This window comes from Oncorhynchus masou, chromosome 18 (genome assembly GCF_036934945.1).
Source record: "Oncorhynchus masou masou isolate Uvic2021 chromosome 18, UVic_Omas_1.1, whole genome shotgun sequence".
In the NCBI taxonomy this organism is placed as follows: Eukaryota; Metazoa; Chordata; class Actinopteri; order Salmoniformes; family Salmonidae; genus Oncorhynchus; species Oncorhynchus masou.
Genome location: NC_088229.1, coordinates 44,439,503 through 44,464,334, shown reverse-complemented (window position 1 = coordinate 44,464,334; position 24,832 = coordinate 44,439,503). Strand labels below are relative to the sequence as shown.

At 41.1% G+C, this 24,832-nt stretch overlaps 1 protein-coding gene across 2 annotated transcripts in view; it reads right to left on the bottom strand.

Annotated features, from left to right (window-relative positions):
* The window catches only part of LOC135504678 (metabotropic glutamate receptor 7-like), a 137,838-nt gene that overhangs the window by 24,033 nt on the left and 88,973 nt on the right, over positions 1 to 24,832 (bottom strand). For both annotated transcript variants that reach the window (XM_064923454.1, XM_064923455.1), the window contains exons 3-6: positions 23,855 to 23,990; positions 19,759 to 19,913; positions 17,125 to 17,262; positions 15,041 to 15,241 (exon numbers count right to left, since the gene is read on the bottom strand). In XM_064923454.1, the coding sequence (XP_064779526.1) occupies positions 15,041 to 15,241; positions 17,125 to 17,262; positions 19,759 to 19,913; positions 23,855 to 23,990 (630 nt within the window). The remainder of the gene's footprint in view (positions 1 to 15,040; positions 15,242 to 17,124; positions 17,263 to 19,758; positions 19,914 to 23,854; positions 23,991 to 24,832) is intronic.

Here is a 24,832-nt window from a genome sequence, read left to right as displayed (position 1 = left end):
CCCCATTGGAAGGCGAGCAAGTCAGCTAACTCCCGACTGACTGAGATGATTGCTCTGCTGTGAAAGAGTGTGTACTAAGGCTATCCAGCACCACACCGCAGCCCTACATTTCACATCAGAGCTGTGTGATACATCACCAGGTCTATGCGCAGCATCAATGAAGCAGTGTTCAGCTTTAGGTTATCACATCTGTGCATTAGGAATAGAACAAGGTGCCCGTTCTTCGAGACAGATGCACATTTCCTCAGTTCAAAAGTAAAACCATCTCAATCACACATGCTGGACAGGAGATGAAGCAAAAGAAGATAAATAGGTCAGCCAAAGCATCATACGGTCCCCATCTGGTCGCAGTTTGTAGCAAGCAGAGGACCGCAGGCTAATTAACTTACTGAAGGTTCTGGACACCTGCAACACGGTATTCGAGAAATGAAGTCTGTGGCCTGATTTGTGTGTGTGTGTGTGTGTGTGTGTGTGTGTGTGTGTGTGTGTGTGTGTGTGTGTGTGTGCATGTGTTTGTGAGAGTTTGAGTGTATAGTTGTGTAGGCTATCTATGTGCATGTGTATGTGTGTATGAACACGCCATAATGAAGATGTCCTTGAGAACTTTCCGTAAAACCAACTAAGAAGAAATGTGTGGCGCTGATTTTTTGATGTGACATAGACCCCTATGCATAGTCACTTTAACTCTACCTGCATGTACATATTACCTCAATTACCTCGACTAAACAGTGCACCTGCACATTGACTCTGTACCGGTACCCCCTGTATATAGCCTCGCTACTGTTATTTTACTGCTGCTCTTTAATTATTTGTTACTTTTATTTTAGATTTTTTTACTCATCTATTTTTTACTTAACACATATTTTTCTTAAAACTGCATTGTTGGTTAAGGGCTTGTAAGTGAGCATTTCACTGTAAGGTCTACAGCTGTTTTATTCGGCGCATGTGACATACAACATTTGATTTGAATTGATTTATACAACACACAGTGAGGTCGATGCCTCTCATCCTGCCATTGTAAGAAGGACTATTACTCCTTCAGTTCAACAGTGAGTTAACCTTGGCAGTGCATACAATAACTCAAAGGCATAGTAGACACCATTTCTAAAATCGGACAGGGACGGGGACGGGACTCGAATCAGATGTGGCATGGGAAATGACTGGAGTAATAGTCCTGACTATAAAAAGTCTAAAAGGGGAATGACCAATAACACTTGTCCAAAATGGTTGTGGGGACATGTTGCCTTTGTGTTTTGTGTAGGCCTTTGGCTTTGTTAGGTAGAGGCTGTACCCCAATTCTGAATACCTTCACTTTTAGGTTTTGTCAATAGGGAATTTCAGTAGCCTACACACCAGTTTTTTTTCAAGGACATTTGTCATTGAACATTCTACAAAAGAGGAAAGCCAAAATCTCTCCTCTAGCAGCAAGAAACGAGATTATAGGGAGTAAAACCTCATTTATATGCACCATACATACAGGAAGAGACCTAAAGTATACAGAAATCTCATGGGAGAACCGAATCTGCCACTCCATCAAAGTTTGTATGACCATCAAAGTCAATGAGTTGCTTTCGTTTTCTCCTTATGTTTCCTGCACATTAGTCATACAGAATATTAATGTGGCCATTTTCAAAGCTGTTGAAGATACTGAGTAGTGTAAGATGTATTAGAAGAGCTCAATTGAGCTAATTCACCGAAACAATAGGCAATGGTTTGTGTCAAGGAAATGTATTGTCAGTTGTCATAAGCTAACATCAGCTGTCATAAATGCTTAGGACATCAATTGTGTCAGTATTATGTCATAATTATGTAGCCCTTAATAAGACAAAGGGCTCATGTAAAGTGTTACGCTACCGATAGTTACACTAAACATACAGTACCCGTCAAAAGTTTGGAAATACCTACTCATTGGCATTCACTCAACCAGTTTAATGAAATAGTAACCTGGAATGCATTTCAATTAACATGTGTGCCTTGTTAAAAGTTAATTTGTGGAATTTCTTTCCTGCTCAAAGCATTTGAGCCAATCAGTTGTGTTGTGACAAGGTATTGGTGGTATACAGAAGATAGTCCTATTTGCTAAAAGACCAAGTCCATATTATGGCAAGAACAGCTCAAATAAGCAAAGATAAATGGCAGTCTGTCTCTGCTTTAAGGCATGAAGGTCAGTCAATCCGGAAATGTCAATAACTTTGAAAGTTTCTTTTAGTGCAGCCTAAATAAATGCTTCACAGAGTTCGAGTAACAGAAACATCTCAACGTCAACTGTTCAGAGGAGACTGCATGAATCAAGCCTTCATGGTCGATTGGCTGCAAAGAAACCACTACTAAAGGACACCAATGAGAAGAAGAGACTTGCTTGGGCCAAGAAACATGAGCAATGGACATTAGACATTTGAAATCTGTCCTTTGGTCTGATAAGTCCAAATTTGAGATTTTTGGTTCCAACCGCCATCTCTTTGTGAGACACAGAATAGCTGAACGGAGGATCTTCGCATGTGTGGTTCCCACCGTGAAGCATGGAGGAGGAGGTGTGATGGTGTTGGGGTGCTTTACCGGTTACACTGTCTGTGATTTATTTGGAATTCAAGGCACACTTAAACAGCATGGCTACCACAGCATTCTGCAGCGATACACCATCCCATCTGGTTTGCACTTAGTGGGACTATCATTTGTTTTTCAACATGACAATGACCCAACACCTCCAGGCTGTGTAAGGGCTTTTTGACCAAGAAGGAGAGTGATGGAGTGCTTCATCAGATAACCTGGCCTCAACATTCCCCTGACTTTAACCCAATTGAGATGGTTTGGGATGAGTGGACCGCATAGTGAAGGAAAAGCAGTGCTCAGCATATGTGGGAACTCCTTCAAGAAAAAGGTTTGAAAAGCATTCCTTATGAAGCTGGTTGAGAGATTCCAAGAGTGTGCAAAAATGAAATAAAGCCAAAGGGTGGCTACTTTGAAGAATATATAAATATACATATATTTTGATATGCTTAAACATTTTTGGATTACTACATGATTCCATGTGTGTTATTTCATAGTTTTGATGTCTTTACTATTATTCTACAATATAGAAATAGTAAAAATAACAAAAAACCCTTGAATGTAGGTGTGTTCAAACTTTTGACTGGTACTGTACAGTATACAGTGGTTGCAGTACGACAGAATCCGCTTTAGAATGAAATTGAAACAACAAAAAACACACACGGGGTAGTCGTCAACAATCTGTCACTTCTGCTTCCAACAGCCAGGGTATAGAGTTGACATACTGTATCTATTAGTTGACAAGATGTTGACATAGTACACTGGAAGCAGTTGGTAAGACAGGACTACAAGACTGTCTTGTTCCACGCACATTGCAGTACAAAGAATCCCCCCCACCCCCCACACACACACGGTCAGTAAGCAAATTATTAAGCAGTGTGGCTCTCCTTGCAGATAGGAAGCCATTACAAATTCCATTCTATTTTACGTTTCCTGTTATTTCCAAGGGAACAAAATGATCTGTGCAGACAGCTTTGTTAGAGATGAAAGATTCATACATTCGTATGGGGCTCTGAACTAAGACATGACAAAAGTGCATTGCTGCTGTACTGTGTCGAGTAGTGTGGGTGGACTGGGGGTTCTTTTTCCTTCACTCTCTTGAGCTCTGTCTCCAGCGCAGCAGGGAGAACAACAAAGACAACTCACACAGGCACACACACATGGCAACACAAACATGTATATTCACATACTCTAACATATACACATGTGAACATGCCCGCGTGCACGCGTACGTGCACACACAGCCCAGCCAGGATACAGTAAAGAGCACAGAGATTTCCAGTGGTGTAAAGCCCCGTCGATGAGAATGGGGGCGTGCTCGGTCCTCCTTTTCCTGTAGTCCACAATAATCTCCTTTGTCTTGATCACGTTGAGGGAGAGGTTGTTGCCCTGGCACCACAGGGCCAGGTCTCTGACCTCCCCCTGTAGGCTGTCTAATCGTTGTCGGTGATCAGGCCACTGTTGTGTCGTCGGCAAACTTAATGATGGTGTTGGAGTCGTGACTGGCTGTGAAGTCATGAGTGAACAGGGAGTACAAGAGGGGACCGAGCACGCACCCCTGAGGGGCCCCTGTGTTGAGGGTCAGCGTGGCGGATGTAGTGTTACCTACCCTTACCACCTGGGGGCGGCCCATCAGGAAGTCCAGGATCCAGTCGCAGAGGGAGGTGTTTAGTCCCAGGTTCCTTAGCTTAGTGATGAGCTTTGAGGGCACTATGGTGTTGGAACGCTGAGCTGTTGTCAATGAATATCATTCTCACATAGGTGTTCCTTTTGTCCAGGTGGGAAAGGGCAGTGTAGAGCACAATAGAGATTGCATCATCTGTGGATCTGTTAGGGTGGAATGCAAATTGGGGTGGGTCTTGGATTTCTGGGACAATGGTGTTGATATAAGCCATGACCAGCCTTTCAAAGCACTTCATGGCTACAGACGAGAGTGCTACGGGTCCGTAGTCATTTAGGCAGGTTACCTTAGTGTTCTTGGGCACAGGGACTATTGTGGTCTGCTTGAAATATATTGGTAATACAAACTCGGACAGGGAGAGGTTGAAAATGTCAGTGAAGACATGCCAACCAGTTGGTCTGCGCATGCTCGCAGTACACGTCCTGGTAATCCGTCTGGCCCTGCGACCTGTTAAAGATCTTACACACATCGGCTGCGGAGAGTGTGATCACACAATCGTCCTGAACAGCTGGTGCTCTCATGCATGTTTCAGTGTTATTTGCCTCGGAGCGAGCGTAGAATTAGATTAGCTCATCTGGTAGGCTCGTTTCACCGGGCATCTCTCGGCTGTGCTTCACTTTGTAGTCTGTAATAGTTTGCAAGCCCTGCCACATCCAACGAGCGTCGGAGCCGTAGTATGATTTGATCTTAGTCCTGTATTGATGCTTTGCCCGTTTGATGGTTCGTCAGAGAGCATAGTGGGATTTCTTATAAGCATCAGCATCAGAGTCCCGCTCCTTGAAAGTGGCAGCTCTAGCCTTTAGCTCAGTGCAGATGCTGCCTGGAATCCATGGATTCTGGTTGGTGTACATACGGTTACTGTGGGGACGACGTGATCAATGCACTTATTGATGAAGCCAATGACTGATGTGGTAAACTCCTCAAAGCCATCGGAAGAATCCCGGAACATATTTCAGTCTGTGCTAGCAAAACAGTCCTGTAGCTTAGCATCTGCTTCATCTGACCACTTTTTTTACTGACCAAGTCACTGGTGCTTCCTGCTTTAATTTTTGCTTGTAATCAGGAATAAGGAGGATAGAATTCCAGTGCCTTGCAAAAGTATTCATCCCGCTTGGTGTTTTTCCTATTTTGTTGCATTACAACCTGTAATTTCAATGGATTTTTATTTGGATTTCATGTAATGGATATACTCAAAATAGTCTACATTGGTGAAGTGAAAAAAATTCAAAACGGAAAAGTGTTGCGTGCAAATGTATTCACCTCCTTTCCTATGAAGTCCCAAAATAAGATCTGGTGCAACCAATTACCTTAAGAAGTCACATAATTAGCTAAATAAAGTCCACCTGTGTGCAATCTAAATGTCACATGATCTGTCATATGATCTCAGTCCACCTGTTCTGAAAGGCCCCAGAGTCTGCAACACCACTAAGCATGGGGCACCACCAAGCAAGCGGCACCATGAAGACCAAGGAGCTCTCCAAACAGGTCAGGGACAAAGTTGTGGAGAAGTACAGATCAGGGTTTGGTTATTAAAAAATATCAGAAACTTTGAACATCCCACGGAGTACCATTACATCCATTATTAAAAAATGGATAGAATATGGCACCACAACAAACCTGCCAAGAGAGGGCTGCCCACCAAAACTCACAGACCAGGCAAGGAGGGCATTAATCAGAGAGGCAACAAAGAGACCAAAGGTAACCCTGAAGGAGCTGCAAAGCTCTGCAGAGGAGATTGGAGTATCTTTGCATAGGACCACTTTAAGCCGTACACTCCACAGAGCTGGGCTTTACGGAAGAGTGGCCAGAAAAAAATAATTGCTTCAATAAAAAAATAAGCAAACATGTTTGGTGTTCGCCAAAAGGCATGTGGGAGACTCCCAAACATATGGAAGAATGTACTCTGGTCAGATGAGACTAAAATGTTGCTTTTTGGCCATCAAGGAAAACGCTATGTTTGGCGCAAACCTAACACCTCTCATCACCCCAAGATGGCAGGGACTGGGAAACTGGTCAGAATTTAAGGAATGATGGATGGCACTAATTACAGGGAAATTCTTGATGGAAACCTGTTTCAGTCTTCCAGAAATTTGAGACTGGTATGGAGGTTCACCTTCCAGCAGGACAATGACCCTAAGCATACTGCTAAAGCAACACTCGGGTGGTTTAAGGGGAAACATTTAAATGTCTTGGAATGGCATGGTAAAATCCCAGACCTCAATCAAATTGAGAATCGTAAAGATTGCTGTACACCAGCAGAACCCATCCAACTTGAAGGAGCTGGAGCAGTTTTGCCTTGAACAAATGGGCAAAAATCCCAGTGGCTAGATGTGCCAAGCTTATAGAGACATACCCCAAGAGACTTTCAGTTGCAATTGCTGCAAAAGGTGGCTCTACAAAGTATTGACTTTGGGGGGGGGGGGGGTGAATAGTTATGCACGCTCAAGTTTTCAGTTTTTTGTATTTATTCTTGGTTGTTTCACAATAAAAAATATTTTGCATCTTCAAAGTGGTAGGCATGTTGTGTAAATCAAATGATACAACCCCCCCCCCAAAAAAATCTATTTTAATTCCAGGTTGTAAGTGCCACAGGGGGTGAATAATTTCGCAAGCCACTGTATGGTCAGATTTGCCAAATGGGGGACGAGGGAGAGCTTTGTACACGTCTCTGTGTGTGGAGTAAAGGTGGTTTAGAGTTTTTTTCCCTCTGGTATTGTGATGCCAGATATTGTGCACCAACTGTTGTTTTCAAATATACATAATTCGCCACCCATTGTCTTACCAGACGCCGCTGTTTTGTCCTGCTGATAAAGTGTATAACCAGCCAGCTGTATGTAGATAATGTCGTCGTTCTGCCACGACTCCTTGATGCATAAGATATTACAGTTTTTAACGTCCCGTTGGTAGTTTAATCTTCCTCGTAGGTCGTCAATTTTATTTTCCAATGGTTGAACGTTAGCTAGTAGAACGGAAGGCAGTGGAAGTTTATTCAATCGCCTATGAATTCTCAGAAGGTAGCCCAACCTCCGCCCTCTTTTTCTCTGTCTCCTCTTCATGCAAATGACAGTGATTTGGGCCTTTTCCCAGGAAAGTATGTCCTTCACGTCGGGCTCGTCGGACTGGTTAATGGAAAAAAAATCTTCTGCCAGTTCATGGTGAGTAATCACTGTTCTGACGGTAGCAGTAACATTATGTACAAAATAAGTTTAAAAAAATAAATGACAAACAACGCAATAAAAAGAACAAAAAACACATTTGGATAGGAACACGTCAGCCATCATCTCCGGTGCCATGATACAAAAGTAAAGAAAATAATGTAATGTAATATAAAAACATTTATTTTCCCTGTCACCAAAAAGTACTCGTTAGATTTTGAATGCCTAGGACATGAAAATGGTCCAATTCACACACATATCAAAAGAAAATCCCTGGACATCCCTGAACATCCCCTGCCTTATCTCAGGTCACTGGTCACAATGGCAACACCCACCCGTAGCACGCGCTCCAGCAGGTGTATCTCACTGATCATCCCTAAAGCCAACACCTCATTTGGCCGCCTTTCGTTCCAGTTCTCTGCTGCCTGTGACTGGAACGAATTGCATAAATCGCTGAAGTTGGAGACTTTTATCTCCCTCACCAACTTCAAACATCTGCTATCTGAGCAGCTAACCGATCGCTGCAGCTGTACATAGTCTATTGGTAAATAGCCCACCCAATTTTACCTACCTCATCCCCATACTGTTTTTATTTATTTACTTTTCTGCTCTTTTGCACACCAATATCTCTACCTGTACATGACCATCTGATCATTTATCACTCCAGTGTTAATCTGCAAAATTGTAATTATTCACCTACCTCCTCATGCCTTTTGCACACAATGTATATAGACTCTCTTATTTTTCTACTGTTATTGACTTGTTTATTGTTTACTCCATGTGTAACTCTGTGTTGTCTGTTCACACTGCTATGCTTTATCTTGGCCAGGTCGCAGTTGCAAATGAGAACTTTTTCTCAACTAGGCTACCTGGTTAAATAAAGGTGAAAAAAAAAATCCGTACTGCCTCTGATCTGGCAGATTCACTAAATGCACAAATGCTTTGTTTTTATACTATGTCTGAGTGTTGGAGTGTGCCACTGGCATTCCGTAAACTTAAAAAAAAACAAAAAAATCGTGCCGTCTGGTTTGCATAATACAAGGAATGTGAAATCATTTCTAATTTTACTTTTGATACTTAAGTATATCTGAGCAACTACATTTACTTTTGATACTTAAGTATATACTTTTACTCAAGAAGTATTTTAAAGGGTGACTTTCACTTTTACTTGAGTATGAATATTGGGTACTTTTTCCACCACTGGAGATTTGGCTGTCAAAGATACAGGAGTACTTTACTGCATCAGTGGGGGTAAACAGAGTAAAGGCACATTTTGTGAGCTGAGCATTCCTCTGTGACAGTCTTATTGCAAGTGTATTACAAGTAATGTATATGTTCAGCAACAAATGACAGAAACAGCTTGTCTGCTTTTTTCTGAATGCTGAATGCTGTGAGAAGCACTTCGGGCTAAATATTGTACTTTTGTACACAGAAAAAAAAGGTGCTATCATAAACCGAAAAGGGTTCGTTGGCTGTCCCCATAGGAAACCAGTTGAAGAACCCTTTTTGGTGCTAGGTAGAATTCTTTTGGTTCCAGGTAGGACCCTTTTGGGTTCCATGTAGAACCCTTTCCACTGAGGGTTCTACATGGAACCCAAAATAGTTCTACCTGGAACAAAAAAGGGTTTTACCTGGAACCAAAATGAGTTCTCCTTGGGGACAGCCAAATAACTTTTTTGGAACCCTTTTTTCTAAGAGTGAATGAATTGTGCGGACCCATTGACAAATAGCAAGGTAACTCATAAGGAAGACTGGGGAACAAAGTAACACAGCATCAGTAGCAACAACAAAATGTTATTCAGTGTGTTAATGCTTGGTTAGTGTATCTACATACCTATGAATATGTGCTTAAATCCATTGATACATTTATTTTATTGACAAAAAATTGTTTCAGGCAGAATTATAAATATTCTTGCTGCGTCTCTGTTTTTATTATTGACCTGTGGAACATTCCCCATATATCTAATCATATATCATGTGTATCAGTAAGAAAGGGTATTTTTATTGGTATAGTTAGAAAAATGAAAAAAGGCAAATTTATACTTTGAATGCTAAAAGTATATTATATTAAATGTTTACATTTTGGCTACTCCATTCTTGGTCAATATGACATGCGTAAAATATCAAATAAATGTTTTGTTGTTGTCAATTTAGTGTATTTTCATTCAAATATTCAGTTTCAAATTATAAATACACCACTGGCCAAAAGTTGTATTTCTTTTGTATGTAGAAGACATCAAAACTATGAAATACACATGGAATCATGGAGTAACAAAAACAAGTGTTAAACAAATCAAAATATATTTTAGATTTAAGATTCTTCAAATCGCCACCCTTTGCCTTGACAGCTTTGCACACTCTTGGCATTCTCTCAACCAGCTTCATGAGGTAGTCACCTGGAATGCATTTCAATTAACAGGTGTACCTTAAAAGTTAATTTGTGGAATTTATTTTCTTCTTAATGCGTTTGAACCAATCAGTTGTATTGTGACAGGGTAGGGGGGTATACAGAAGATTTGGTAAAAGACCAAGTCTATATTATGGCAAAAAAAAACAGCTCAAATAAGTAAATAAAAACAAAAGTCTATCATTATTTTAAGACATGAAGGTCAGTCAATACGAAACATTTTAAGAACTTTGAAAGTTTCTTCAAGTGCAGTGGCAAAAACCATCAAGTGCTATGATGAAACTGGCTTTCATGAGGACTGCCACAGGAATGGATAACCCAGATTTACCTCTGCTGCAGAGGATAAGTTCATTAGATTTACCAGCCTCAGAAATTGCAGCCCAAATAAATGCTTCACAGAGTTCAAGTAACAGACACATCTCAACTCTAAGTGTTGAGAGGAGATCGCGTGAATCAGGCCTTCATGGTTGAATTGCTGCAAAGAAACCACTACTATAAGACACCAATCATAAGAAGAGACTTCCTTGGGCAGAGAAACACGATCAATGGACATTAGAACAGTGGAAATTGGTGATTTTTGGTTCCAACCAGCAAGTCTTTGTTAGACGCAGTGTGGGTGAACGGATGATCTCTGCATGTGTGGTTCCCATCGTAAAGCATGGGGGTGTTATGGCGATGGGGTGCTTTGCTGGTGACACTGTCTGTGATTTATTTAGAATTCAAGGCACACTTAACCAGCATGGCTACCACAGAATTCTGCAGCGATACGCCATCCCATCTGGTTTGGGCTTAGTGGTACTATCATTTGTTTTTCAACAGGAAAATGACTCAACACACCTCCAGGCTTAGTAAGGGCTATTTTACCAAGAAGGAGAGTGATGGAGTGCTGCATCAGATGACTTGGCCTCCATAATCTCCCGACCTCAACCAAATTGAGATGGTTTGGGATGAGTTGGACCACAGAGTGAAGGAAAAGCAGCCAACAAGTGCTCAGTATATATGGGAACTCCTTCAAGACTGCTGGAAAAGCATTCCAGGTGAAGCTGTATTTTTAATTCACATTTTTACAGTGTTACATTTAACCCTGCCTTTGGGGTCAATTGTAAAATTAAATTTCCGCCACTTTCAGTTGAATTTTCAACGACTGGTGTAAGAGAAACATATAGTTACATTGTGTAATGTTAGCTGAGATATATGCATGTTGTTTGTATAAAACAACTAAACCGTGAACACACCAAGTCTGATGCGTTTTTTCCCTCTACCTTTCCCCAAAAATTGCATAACATAACTGCTGCGGTTATTCTCAGTGGAAATATGTTGTTCAAAGTGAATGGAGAGCACGCAGTAATGAGAGAAAGATCATATACTAAGGGAAAAATTATAAGCTACTGAAAATATTAGGATAGGCTGCTCATCCAATAGGATGAATCATTAAAGGAGCTTGGCTACATTTCATTCAGTTGCACCCCATTTAATAAGAGAGGACATGCAAAACTAGCACCTGTCACGATTTCTCACACATATGCTGACTATCATGACACTTGCTGCCTCCAGTTTTCCTTCTATCTGAGTCCAGACAGGCTAGACCTATTTTAGGAAACTCTGAATGGAGATAGATAATTAGCGAACTCATACAAGCACACCCACCCTCGTAAAAGGACCCATCAATCAAAGCCGCCTGCAGCACATCTCCCTTAGGCACATAAGGGAGCGAACAGAATTTACACAATTGTTACCTGGAGGAAAATGGGAGAGGGTCATGCTTTTTCAATTTCAGTTAGGATGAGGGTGTAGTGTGTATTTGTTTTTATTACAGGGCTGTCACGACTTCCGCCGAAGTCGGCTCCTCTCCTTGTTCTTGCGGTGTTCGGCGGTCGACGTTTACATTCCCTAATCACACTGCATGTATTTATTTGTCTGTCCCCTCTCATGTCTTTGTGTGATATTGTTTGTGTTACATGTTATTTGTGACGCGCCAGACTGGTGTTCTTATATTCCGTGTTGTTCACAAGGTATGTTTATTTGGTAAACATAATGTTTGTGACTGTTTGCGTGTTTTTGCACTTTTGCTAACTGGCTGGAGGTTTTGACGCAGTGGCATCCGTCTGTTGCTTTCTCCTGCCTAAATAAAGTGTGTGCCTGTTCACAACTCTCTGCACTCCTGCAAAGCTCTCCTTTGTCCCAAATACAATGCTTTTAGTTTTGGAAATATTTTGGACAAACTTAGACCTTGCTACCCTTTCTGAAACTAACTGCAGCTCTTTGTTAGGTGTTGCAGTCATTTCAGTCACTTTAGTGGCTGATGTGTATAGTTTTGAGTCATCCGCATACATTACTCAAAGCCAGTGGCCTTACTCAAAGCCAGTGGCATGCCGTTAGTAAAGATTGAAAAAAGCAAGGGGCCTTAACAGCTACCCTGGGGAATTCCTGATTCTACATGGATTATGTTTGAGAGGATTCCAATAAAGAACACCTTCTGTTCTGTTCGACAAGTAAATCTTTATCCACATTATAGCAGGGGGTGTAAAGCCATAACACATACGTTTTTCCAGCAGCAGATTATGATCAATAATGTCAAAAGCTGCACTGAAGTCTAACAATACAGCCCCCTCAGTCATTTTATCATGAATTGTTCTCAGCCAATCATCAGTCATTTGTGTAAGTGCTGTGCTTGTTGAGTGTCCTTCCCTATAAGCGTGCTGAAAGTCTGTTGTCAATTTGTTTCCTGTGAAATAGCATTGTATCTGGTCAAACACAATTTTTCCAGGAGTTTACTAAGGGTTGGTAACAGGCTGATTGGTTTGCTATTCATGGGTGGAATGACTTTAGCTTCCCTCCAAGCCTGAGGGCACACACTTTCTGGTAGGCTTAAATTGAAGATGTGGCAAACAGGAGTGGCAATATGGTCTGCAATTATCCTCAGTAATTTTCCATCCAGATTGTCAGACCCCGGTGGCTTGTCATTGTTGATATGGAGCAGCTGTACTAAAAAACAAAGGACTTTTTCACTGGTGATCAGATACTCCAAGTGTAACTGGTTCTGTTGCGCTCAATATTTACACATATTTACACACTAAGTTTGGAACAGTGATGAAGTTGTCTATGTTATTTTTTAACAAATCAAAACATCTCTGGTGCTGCAGCATGTGATCATTCCTTGTCATGCTCTGTTGTGGTGTTGTGCTATTATGATGTGAAACGATTTAGAATTGCAGGAAATGCATTTATAAAAGGCTTTTTTTCTCAGACTGCAAATAAGATGATAAATTCATGCAGTTCTTTATTAATGGAAATATTTTCTGCGGTGGTCGGCAAATCCACAGCATCCAGGCTACTTCACCATGTAATGCTTACAAAACAAAGAACCGTTTCTAAAACTGCATGGCTAAGGCATGTTCTCTGTTACCCAAAGTAATAATTAAAACGTCAAATGGATATAGGGGAGGATCAGGTAAAAAATATATTTTACTGAGGGGAAGGCCATCCATTTTCATTTCAGAGGTCACATTTTCTCCAGGTATCCCTCATTATAAATAACGCACAGTCCCTAAGCAAATAACATTTCTCTTTTACAAATTGACACGCAAAGTTTGAAGGGGGAGATCGAGACAGCTGTGATATAGGTTATATGAAGATGAAATTTACAACCATTAGAAAATAGAAACACATGCACACAATCTGTCCGTAGCGGCCTAATGATCAGCCGTTCATACATTTTTGTGAAGCAAGGGGTGGTTATTTGAGTGCTTTTTCTAAATCTGTGCAACCACTTATTGATAAGGGTAAACTCCGGCGGATATTTTTTTGTCTCTGTCTTTGTTACACCCTGACCATAGAGAACCTTTTATTTTCTATGTTGGTTAGATCGGGGTGTGACTAGGGTCGGTTATCTAGGTTGTTGTATGTCTATGTTGGCCTGGTATGGTTCCCAATCAGAGGCAGCTGTTTATCGTTGTCTCTGATTGGGGATCATATTTAGGCATTTCCCCACTGTTTTTTTTGTGGGATCTTGTTTTTGGTTAGTTGCCTGTGAGCACGCCATTTGCTGCACGAGTTTCATCTGAATAAACATGTGGAACTCTACGCACGCTTTGCCTTGGTCCGTTCATTTTACAAACGATCGTGACAGTCTTTTAGAGTTGCCTATAGCACGTGGTCACCTAGATGCACTATAGCAGGCCTATAATATATAGACTAATATATAGTTTATACAAATGATGCATTAATATATTAATTCATTTCTAACTTACACATCTCTCTGCCTTCTTCACTGTTCCCTTCTGGCCCAATTCACTCATCTTCGCTGGCAACTTCACTGGCCTATTTCTTCCCCTCTCTGTCGAGCACTTAACGAGTAGCCTACACTCTTAAAAAAAGGTGCTACCTAAAAGTGTTCTTCGGCTGTCACCATAGGAGTACCCTTCTTAGAACCCTTTTTGGCTCCAGGTAGAACTCTTTTGGGTTATATGTAGAAGCCTTTCCACAGAGGTATCTAGAACAAAAAGGGTTCTTCTATGGGGACAGCTGAAGAACCCTTTTGAAACCCTTTTTTCTGAGTGTGTATATATAGACAACGAACAGTAATATAGTTTGAAACTTATTTTGAGCAATTATTTTTACACTAATAGGCCTAGGCTTATTCGAGGAGAGAAGCATCGATCGATTCTCTTGCTTGCTGAATGCCTGTAAAAGAGGCTACAGCATTGGCAATGAACTGGCAGGGAAGTTAGAATGGCGAGAGCAACGTGTAGCTCTGGTGTGACGGGATCACGTAGGTTAAATTGATACATTGCTGCACTGATGGATTGCAAACATAAAAAACAGGCACAGAGAAATGAATGAATCAATTCACACAACAAAGCCACAGACCTGTCAGTGCGCGGCCTGCCAATGGCAGTGTCCTAGGAAATAATTGATATTGGTCAACAACTTATTTATGCATGTGAAAAGATGTAAAAATCTAACCTATTTAGAATAAATCATTCATGCAGTATGATATTTTGCAATTAGTGTAAATGACATCAATAAATACGATGTGTTTGAGAGTCCAGTGCCTCTGACTCTGCACATTCATGCTTCTATCTTACCTCCCACCTTTCCTTATTTTTATCTGTACATAAATACAATGTATCGGTCGTTTAAAAAAAAAATACAGTATGTGCTTATTTGAGAAACGTGCTATTTCACCTTGCCCATATTTTTATGAGGATACACACATGAACAGGGTCCAGGGATAACACATGGACTGACCGTTGAAGCTGACGTTGCGTATATACTTGAGCAGGGTCTTCCCCTCGGCTGCCTCCATCCCAGGGCAAATGCCAGAGTGCTCTGGACACAGGTCTCTCTGTATGTTGTGGAGGGCATAAGCCATGGCATACACAGCATCTATTACAAACTGAACCTTCCCCTCCTGCTCATACTTGGAGTCTATCCCGATCCTCTCCTGGCCTGAGGAGAGAGGAGAGAGGAGAGGTCAAGAAAAGGACATCCACACACTGTGAATCAGCCACCCTGTTGTGTGCGTAGCACGGCATGGGTCACATTCCTGCAGAGTTCTGTTGCAGTACCGCAAAACCAAATGCTACCCAAGAAGGAGATGAGCAGGTGGAACTGGATACCATATGTACATATGCATATTTCATAGTGAAGTCAGCCCACTATAGGTCCTATACTGTACCTGTAGTTGAGATGTGTATCTTTTGTCTCATTTCAGGAGCGTTCAAGGCCATGACGAGAGGCATTCTACAAGAATCTCCAAGCATTGTCAGCAGCACCATGCTCTATTACAGTCTCTCTTCAGTGCTCCTCTGCCCTTTCACTATGGACTAGGCCTTTTCATTTCACTGGTGATACCGCGAATGAATGTGTAATGAATTTCTTCAGGTTGGTGGGGGATTTCTTATCTCTTGCTTTTTGTGGGTGGGGATCCTTTGCCTGATGTATATTGCACATTTTTTATGTGCTAATGTGAACAGGTTATGTCATTAAGCGTGGCATATGGACGCTGAATATATTCATTTGAAAGACGCAAGCAGTAATTAACAAGGATGCATTAACTGGAAAGCAGCTCGTAAATCCACAGCACAAAATAACAGATGAACTGTGGTGTGCTATACAGCACTGTGGGGAAAAGCTGCCAGAGATCACTGTGTGATTTTCACATGTAAATACAGAATAAAGACTCCCAGTTCACGTTGCGAACTTGATCATGAGAAGAAGGAAAAAAGACTGGCTGTGCCACCAGGCCGAATATGAATACAATGTGGGAGACTGGCAAAAGCTGAAAAAGTTCAAATGCAATAAATGTTGACATTTTCTCCAGTTTCTCTCTTTTCAACATACATTTCAGCCCACAGATAACCTTTGTTGTTTTCCAGAGCAGTGAGTAGAGCGTTGATAGAAACAACTTTGAATACAAAAAAATACCTTCGCTCAGTACCTCACATTCATAAATATAGATCGGCTTGGTTAGATGTGAAAAAGACAGAAATGGAAGCAGCTATACTCAGCTATACTCAGTTAAAAGAGAATATCTTCCTCAGTATGGCTGAAGTATGTGGATGTAAATAAGAGGCATTTTAGTGTCTTTGTACAATGCTTATAAGCTTTGCTGATATTCTAAATTAAATGTGTATGTGGTTTATGGACAGTGCAATGGTCTGTAGCATGTGGCACATAAAGAAATTATGAAAGGCTTCAGTACCCTTCAGTACTTCAAGCCATATCAAATATATAAATCCCTGTCACTAGCACTGACATAGTGTTATTGTATATTTTGTAGCTTTGCTGGCATACCTGTAGGATGGATAGATATCACAGTGAGCAACACTTCCACACTACCAATGCTACTTCCACACTACCAATGCTCCCAAGTCCCAACACACCTCATTACAAGTAATGCTTGCAGCTAGATTAAAACAGTGTCGGTAACAAAGCTCTTTGGGAGCATCAATAGTGAGTTACTGTATCTGCAGAGCTTGATTTACTTGCATCATTTCTGTGTAGTTTCTCTGTTTCTCTACCATCTACTTAGCATACATGACACAGCTGAACACTGCTGACATGGTGCCTTTACCCAACTGGACACAACTTTACTCTCTCAAGTAAGACCAGCTATTTAAGCTATTTGCATTATCCAGTGGGCCTACACCTTCAAGTCTGCATTAAGATATGAACTACAATTCAAGTCTCTTCCTATACCTGTAGCCTTGTATAGGAGCATGACATGCATTAAAGTGCAAATGCATTACATTGGCAATGGCAATGCCCCCTCCCACAAACAAACACATTAAAATACAAATACCCAAGCAAACAAATGTCTGGCTACCTACCTGTGCATTTCCTGCTAGTGTCCTCTCGTTTGGAGGAGCTGAGGAGCCTGCAGTCAAAATTTTCCTCCCAGAATTCGGCGAACCACACATTTCTGCGATTATTCTCCAGGGTGAGCGAGGTGAAGTATTCATCAAACCCTGGAGAATCGAAAAAGAAAAGAGAATTCTGAAAGAAATGAAGCAAGACTTGGGAAGTGTTACTGGAGCGCTGTGCTGTACTGGCTGTTAGGAGTTGTATTAGTCTCATAGCTACAGTACAACTAAACCACTTTTCATTCTATTTTGACCACTGCAGTTCCTGTGTACGACATGGATCTTTAATCTTGGAAATCACATGAATATGACAGGATGCATAATAAATAATAACAGGGTTAGTATATGAAGTCTATATGCACAGTATTTTGATAGAAGGGCAGGACCTTGTAGGTGTCTGCATATATAGTTTCCTGGGAATGTGTATATCATCTACTGTACATGTATCACTAGCCACTTTAAACTATGCCACTTTGTTTACATACCCTACATTACTCATCTCATATGTATATACTGTACTCGATACCATCTACTGCATCTTGCCTATGCCGTTCTGTACCATCACTCACTCATTCATATATCTTTATGTACATATTCTTTATCCCTTTACATTTTTGTGTATAAGGTAGTAGTTTTGGAATTGTTAGGTTAGATTACTCGTTGGTTATTACTGCATTGTCGGAACTACATACAACACTCCTTCCGTGGCCTCCAACTGCTCTTAAACGCTAGTAAAACCAAATGCATGCTTTTCAACCGATCGCTGCCTGCACCCGCATGCCCGACGAGCATCACCACCCTGGATGGTTCCGACCTTGAATATGTGGACACCTATAAGTACCTAGGTGTCTGGCTAGACTGTAAACTCTCCTTCCAGACTCATATCAAACATCTCCAATCGAAAATCAAATCAAGAGTCGGCTTTCTATTCCGCAACAAAGACTCCTTCACTCACACTGCCAAACTTACCCTAGTAAAACTGACTATCCTACCGATCCTCGACTTCGGCGATGTCATCTACAAAATTGCCTCCAACACTCTACTCAGCAAACTGGATGCAGTTTATCACAGTGCCATCCGTTTTGTCACTAAAGCACCTTATACCACCCACCACTGCGACTTGTATGCTCTAGTCGGCTGGCCCTCGATATATTCGTCGCCAGACCCACTGGCTCCAGGTCATCTACAAGTCCATGCTAGGTAAAGCTCCGCCTTATCTCAGTTCACTGGTCACGATGGCAACACCCATCCGTAGCACGCGCTCCAGCAGGTGTATCTCACTGATCATCCCTAAAGCCAACACCTCATTTGGCCGCCTTTTGTTCCAGTACTCTGCTGCCTGTGACTGGAACGAATTGCAAAAATCCCTGAAGTTGGAGACTTTTATCTCCCTCACCAACTTCAAACATGTGCTATCTGAGCAGCTAACCGATCGCTGCAGCTGTACATAGTCTATTGGTAAATAGCCCACCCATTTTCACCTACCTCATCCCCACACTATCTCTACCTGTACATGACCATCTGATCATTTATCACTCCAGTGCTAATCTGCAAAATTGTAATTATTCGCCTACCTCCTCATGCCTTTTGCACACAATGTATATAGACTCCCCTTTTTTTCTACTGTGTTATTGACTTGTTAATTGTTTACTCCATGTGTAACTCTGTGCTGTCTGTTCACACTGCTATGCTTTATCTTGGCCAGGTCGCAGTTGCAAATGAGAACTTGTTCTCAACTAGCCTACCTGGTTAAATAAAGGTGAAATAAATAAAATAAAAAATAAAAATTGTCGGAACTAGAAGCACAAGCATTTCGCTACACTCACATTAACATCTGCTAACCATGTGTATGTGACAAATAACATTTTATTTGATTTAGGTACATAGATTTTATCCATTAACTTTTGTGTAATACGCTTTATGCTTTGGGCATTTGTATTTATTCATGATAAATTGTACGGTGGGGGTTCTATATATGCACACTCAGGGTTTCTGACCTCACCTGTGTAATGTATTTTATGTTGCACTCTTTTCAAAAACGCATTCTACCGTGTGAAAATTAATTACTGTAATAAACAATGAAATCAAGAGATCAGCAGTAATATTAATTGATACCAAGCACAAAGACTGGCTCGATGTATCATTTCCAGCTGTGACATACCCATAGTTCTACAGTAATGTCTACACAGGTGTCTTCTTTCTCACATAGTCGGTTTTATCAGCTAAATCAGAAAGATGACTAATCATGACTGAATGACTCGGCTGATTTTCTTTTCAAAGGGATATCAATGATGCATGCGGGTTTAATATAGTCCTCTTGCCTTCTGGCTCTTCCCAGACCAAGTCTTGTCCAGTCTAGACCTGTCTAATTAAAAAAATCTTATTGAAAACCCACACTTCACTTGCCACCTAGTCCCCAGATTGTAATAATAAATGGCTATTATTGTAAGTGACATCGAGCAGAAAGGCTGGTAAAACAGTGGAGTTTTTGAGCTACGCACAAGACCACAGTACAACAATGTGCGTTCTACTGTCTCCTACTACTGTACATAGGCCTGTGGTCATTATAGTGTGTATGGTCCATATAGTGTGTGTGTGTACCTTTAATAGATGAGCGTTTGGGCAGTATAGTGACTGCTCCCACAGCCACGTCCTCTAACTGGTGTATTGGGCTGCTCTTCGACCCCCAACTGTCCGATCCAATCCACAGGAAATGGCCCACCTGATTGGCTCTCCTGGTGGCATTGAGAACTCCCCTGCAAGGGCAGCCATGTGCGAATTAGGAGAAAGCAGAAGGGACACATGCAATCCATTAGTGGGTCCACAGCAACCTACAAAGATATATATATACAGTGCCTTGCGAAAGTATTCGGCCCCCTTGAACTTTGCGACCTTTTGCCACATTTCAGGCTTCAAACATAAAGATATAAAACTGTATTTTTTTGTGAAGAATCAACAACAAGTGGGACACAATCATGAAGTGGAATGACATTTATTGGATATTTAAACTTTTTTAACAAATCAAAAACTGAAAAATTGGGCGTGCAAAATTATTCAGCCCCCTTAAGTTAATACTTTGTAGCGCCACCTTTTGCTGCGATTACAGCTGTAAGTTGCTTGGGGTATGTCTCTATCAGTTTTGCACATCGAGAGACTGAAATTTTTTCCCATTCCTCCTTGAAAAACAGCTCGAGCTCAGTGAGGTTGGATGGAGAGCATTTGTGAACAGCAGTTTTCAGTTCTTTCCACAGAAATATCATGCTTTGGGGCTGTTTTCTGCAAAGGGACCAGGACGACTGATCCGTGTAAAGGAAAGAATGAATGGGGCCATGTATCGTGAGATTTTGAGTGAAAACCTACTTCCATCAGCAAGGTCATTGAAGTTGAAACGTGGCTGGGTCTTTCAGCATGACAATGATCCCAAACACACCGCCCGGGCAACGAAGGAGTGGCTTCGTAAGAAGCATTTCAAGGTCCTGGAGTGGCCTAGCCAGTCTCCAGATCTCAACTCCATAGAAAATCTTTGGAGGGAGTTGAAAGTCCGTGTTGCCCAGCAACAGCCCCAAAACATCACTGCTCTAGAGGAGATCTGTATGGAAGAATAGGCCAAAATACCAGCAACAGTGTGTGAAAAGCTTGTGAATACTTACAGAAAACGTTTGAGATAAACTTTTGTTATTGACCAAATACTTATTTTCCACCATAATTTGCAAATAAATTAATAAAAAATCCTACAATGTGATTTTCTGGAATTATTTTTCTCATTTTGTCTGTTATAGTTGAAGTGTACCTATGATGAAAATTACAGGCCTCTCATCTTTTTAAGTGGGAGAACTTGCACGATTGGTGGCTGACTAAATACTTTTTTTGCCCCACTATATATATCAGTACATTAAAGAAGTTGGGTGTCATTTTTTATTTTTTATTTTTTTATTTATTTCACCTTTATTTAACCAGGTAGGCTAGTTGAGAACAAGTTCTCATTTACAACTGCGACCTGGCCAAGATAAAGCATAGCAGTGTGAACAGACAACACAGAGTTACACATGGAGTAAACAATTAATAAGTCAATAACACCGTAGAAAAAAAGGGGAGTCTATATACAATGTGTGCAAAAGGCATGAGGAGGTAGGCGAATAATTACAATATTGCAGATTAACACTGGATTGATAAATGATCATGTACAGGTAGAGATATTGGTGTGCAAAAGAGCAGAAAAGTAAATAAATAAAAACTGTGGGGATGAGCTAGGTGAAAATGGGTGAGCTATTTACCAATAGATTATGTACAGCTGCAGCGATCGGTTAGCTGCTCCGATAGCTGATGTTTGAAGTTGGTGAGGGAGATAAAGGTCTCCAACTTCAGAGATTTTTGCAATTCGTTCCAGTCACAGGCAGCAGAGTACTGGAACGAAAGGCGGCCGAATGAGGTGTTGGCTTTAGGGATGATCAGTGAGATACACCTGCTGGAGCGTGTGCTACGGATGGGTGTTGCCATCGTGACCAGTGAACTGAGATAAGGCGGAGCTTTACCTAGCATGGCCTTGTAGACGACCTGGAGCCAGTGGGTCTTGCGACGAATATGTAGCGAGGGCCAGCCGACTAGAGCATACAAGTCGCAGTGGTGGGTAGTATAAGGTGCTTTAGTGACAAAACGGATGGCACTGTGATAAACTGCATCCAGTTTGCTGAGAAGAGTGTTGGAAGCAATTTTGTAGATGACATCGCCGAAGTCGAGGATCGGTAGGATAGTCAGTTTTACTAGGGTAAGCTTGGCAGCGTGAGTGAAGGAGGCTTTGTTACGGAATAGAAAGCCGAGTCTTGATTTGATTTTCGATTGGAGATGTTTGATATGGGTCTGGAAGGAGAGTTTGCAGTCTAGCCAGACACCTAGGTACTTATAGGTGTCCACATATTCAAGGTCGGAACCATCCAGTGTGGTGATGCTAGTCGGGCATGCGGGTGCAGGCAGTGATCGGTTGAAAAGCATGCATTTGGTTTTACTAGCGTTTAAGACCTAGTAATATTTACACCATAGTATGTATTTATGTTCTCTGTGTTTTAAATCCATTTCTAGATGTGAAAGATGTGAAAGAGATGTGAAAGCATTTTAAAGGAAAAGTTCAATACTTTCAAACTTTCAATAGGTGTGTAAGCCAGCACATGCTTTCTAGTTCCCATTGTTCACAGGAGAAACGGCAAAGCATGCTCGCACATAGAAAAGCATCGATTGAGTCCAACAAAATGGAATACCACATTGCAGATAAAGTTCAGAATTATACACTCTCATGTGTACAACATCTAAAGACCTGCATCACTATATTGAGAGCTTTGCCGTTTCTAAAAGGACAAATTTAGGTCCTTTGTTCATGTTTATCCATGGCCCCCATACTGCAGAACAAGCAATGAGGACGTTTATTGCTGGTGGGGTAAGTTTCTCAAAACCAAGTGATTTCACCAACAAAACAAAAAAAAACATTCAATTTACATAAAACATAAGCTCTCTCAATCTCTCTCCCTCTTTGTCTTCCACACATTACCGAGGCCTCTCCCTCTTTCTTTCTCTATCCGTCTATTTCTTGTAGTGTTGAATATCCTCTCAAGAGACATTGTAAGACTCAGAGGCAGTGGCGGATTTAGGCATAGGCGATATGGGCAGCCACCCAAGGCAGCATCTTGCTGGGGGCGGCATGGAGCACCCCATACAAATTTTTTTTATATATATATATATATATTTAAAAAATATACATATATTCCAAGTGGTGACATTTGCTCGATCGGTTTTCTATCGCTGATTTGCACATCATGTCAAAAATATCATGCCACCGTGTGGGCCTGTGGGTTAATTAACCTTGCCGGAGTGGGCGCCCTGATTCTAGTTGGTGAGCTAGGCAGGCTAGTGCCAGGGAAGGTCTCCCACTCAGAAGTACGAGATGGGGAGGGGGGCAGGGTTAGGTTGACCTCAGGTATCCCCACTGGAAGCCCGAAGTAGGGGGAGCAAGGGAATCTATCAAATAGCACACTTATAACTTTGTACAGTACTAATGCAATTAGTTGTGCAATTTAGTTTGTGTGTTTCTTGTTTGAAATGCAATACTGTAATAATCAGGTTCTCTTCTTCATAAATGTGTTATTTTATTTGTGTATTTGTGTGATATAGGATTTGTGCAATTTAGTTTTATTTGTGTGTTTTTTGTTATCAATATTGTAATAGTGTAATAGTTCGATTCACTCTTTTATTTATTTTTATATACTACAATTTGTTTATATTTGTCTTTGTTATTTCTTTGTTACTTGAGTCTTATTTTTCTATATATTTTTCTATATTTTTCAATGATTATTATGATTATGATGATGATTATTTATTTGTGTTGTTCCAAATGTCTGAATGGAAAATACAGTTAGACATACAAGCTAGAACCGCCACTGCTCAAAGGTATTGCAAATGAAATAATATCTGCTGCTTTGTTGTGATATTCCATATTCTCAGTTCTCCTCCTAGGCACGTTTCTGTTTGTGTTATTGGAGGCATATTTGTGTTACAGACACCCAGTGTGTGCACACACACAAAGGATCTGTCTGCGCCTCCAACCTGTCTTCAAAGTTTCTGCTATGAGATTAAAGAACTTGACTTGACATGTCATCAAAGCCCCTCAACAACATAGATGCATTCGGATGCTGTGTACTGTACTACACACCGTATGTCTTCTTCACTGGCAAAGATGATGACTGCCCGGGAGTGGTGCATATCCAGCAGTTGTTGGACGGCTTTGTCATAATCCTCTAGCTTGGGGTTGTGGGGAATTTTTAAAGACTGTGCGATGCAGATCCCACCTTTAATTCAGAGAGAGAGAGAGAGAAAGAAGGAGAGCTGATGAGACTTCTGGGATTTTTACCCACAGTGACACACACAGAGGCAAACACAGAAACATACACACATATGAGAACACGTACACACGGACATGCACACACTTGAAACCCTCAAGTCAAGATTGTGTTAATCCTTTCTAATGGAAATATTGTTATTGTTTATTCATTCTCGCAATAGGATCTCTGTCTTTCCAAGATAGTTGAGTGAAAAAATATACATGTACTATACATCCCATTTACATTTGAGTCATAAATGCTGTGAGCTGAGTGGTTTACAGTAAGTGGTACATCACTGGGGATGAACAACAGCATGAAAATAAACAACTGAAAGAAAACCCCTCACAAATTAATAGTGGGATCCATTTCTTAACAGAGGGCTGTGTCACGACTTCTACCGAAGTCGTTGCCTCTCCTTGTTCGGGCGGTGCTCGGCGTTCGACGTCACCGGTCTTCTAGCCATCATTGATCCTTTTTTCATTTTCCATTGGTTTTGTCTTGTCTTCCCACACACCTGTTGTCAATCCCATTCATTACCTGTTGTGTATTTAACCCTCTGTTTCCCCTCATGTCTTTGTCAGAGATTGTTTTATTGTCAGTGTAGTGTGTGTGATTGTTGTATAGGTGCACGTCGGGTCCTCGTACCCATGTTTGTTTGTTTGTTTGTTTGTTTGTTTGTTTGTTTGTTTGTTTGTTTGTTTGTTTGTTTGTTTGTGTACATTTAGTGTTATGGAGCATACGCCGTGAACTTTATTAAAAGACTCCATTTTACACTCCATTTTACTCTCCTGCGCCTGACTTCCCTGCCA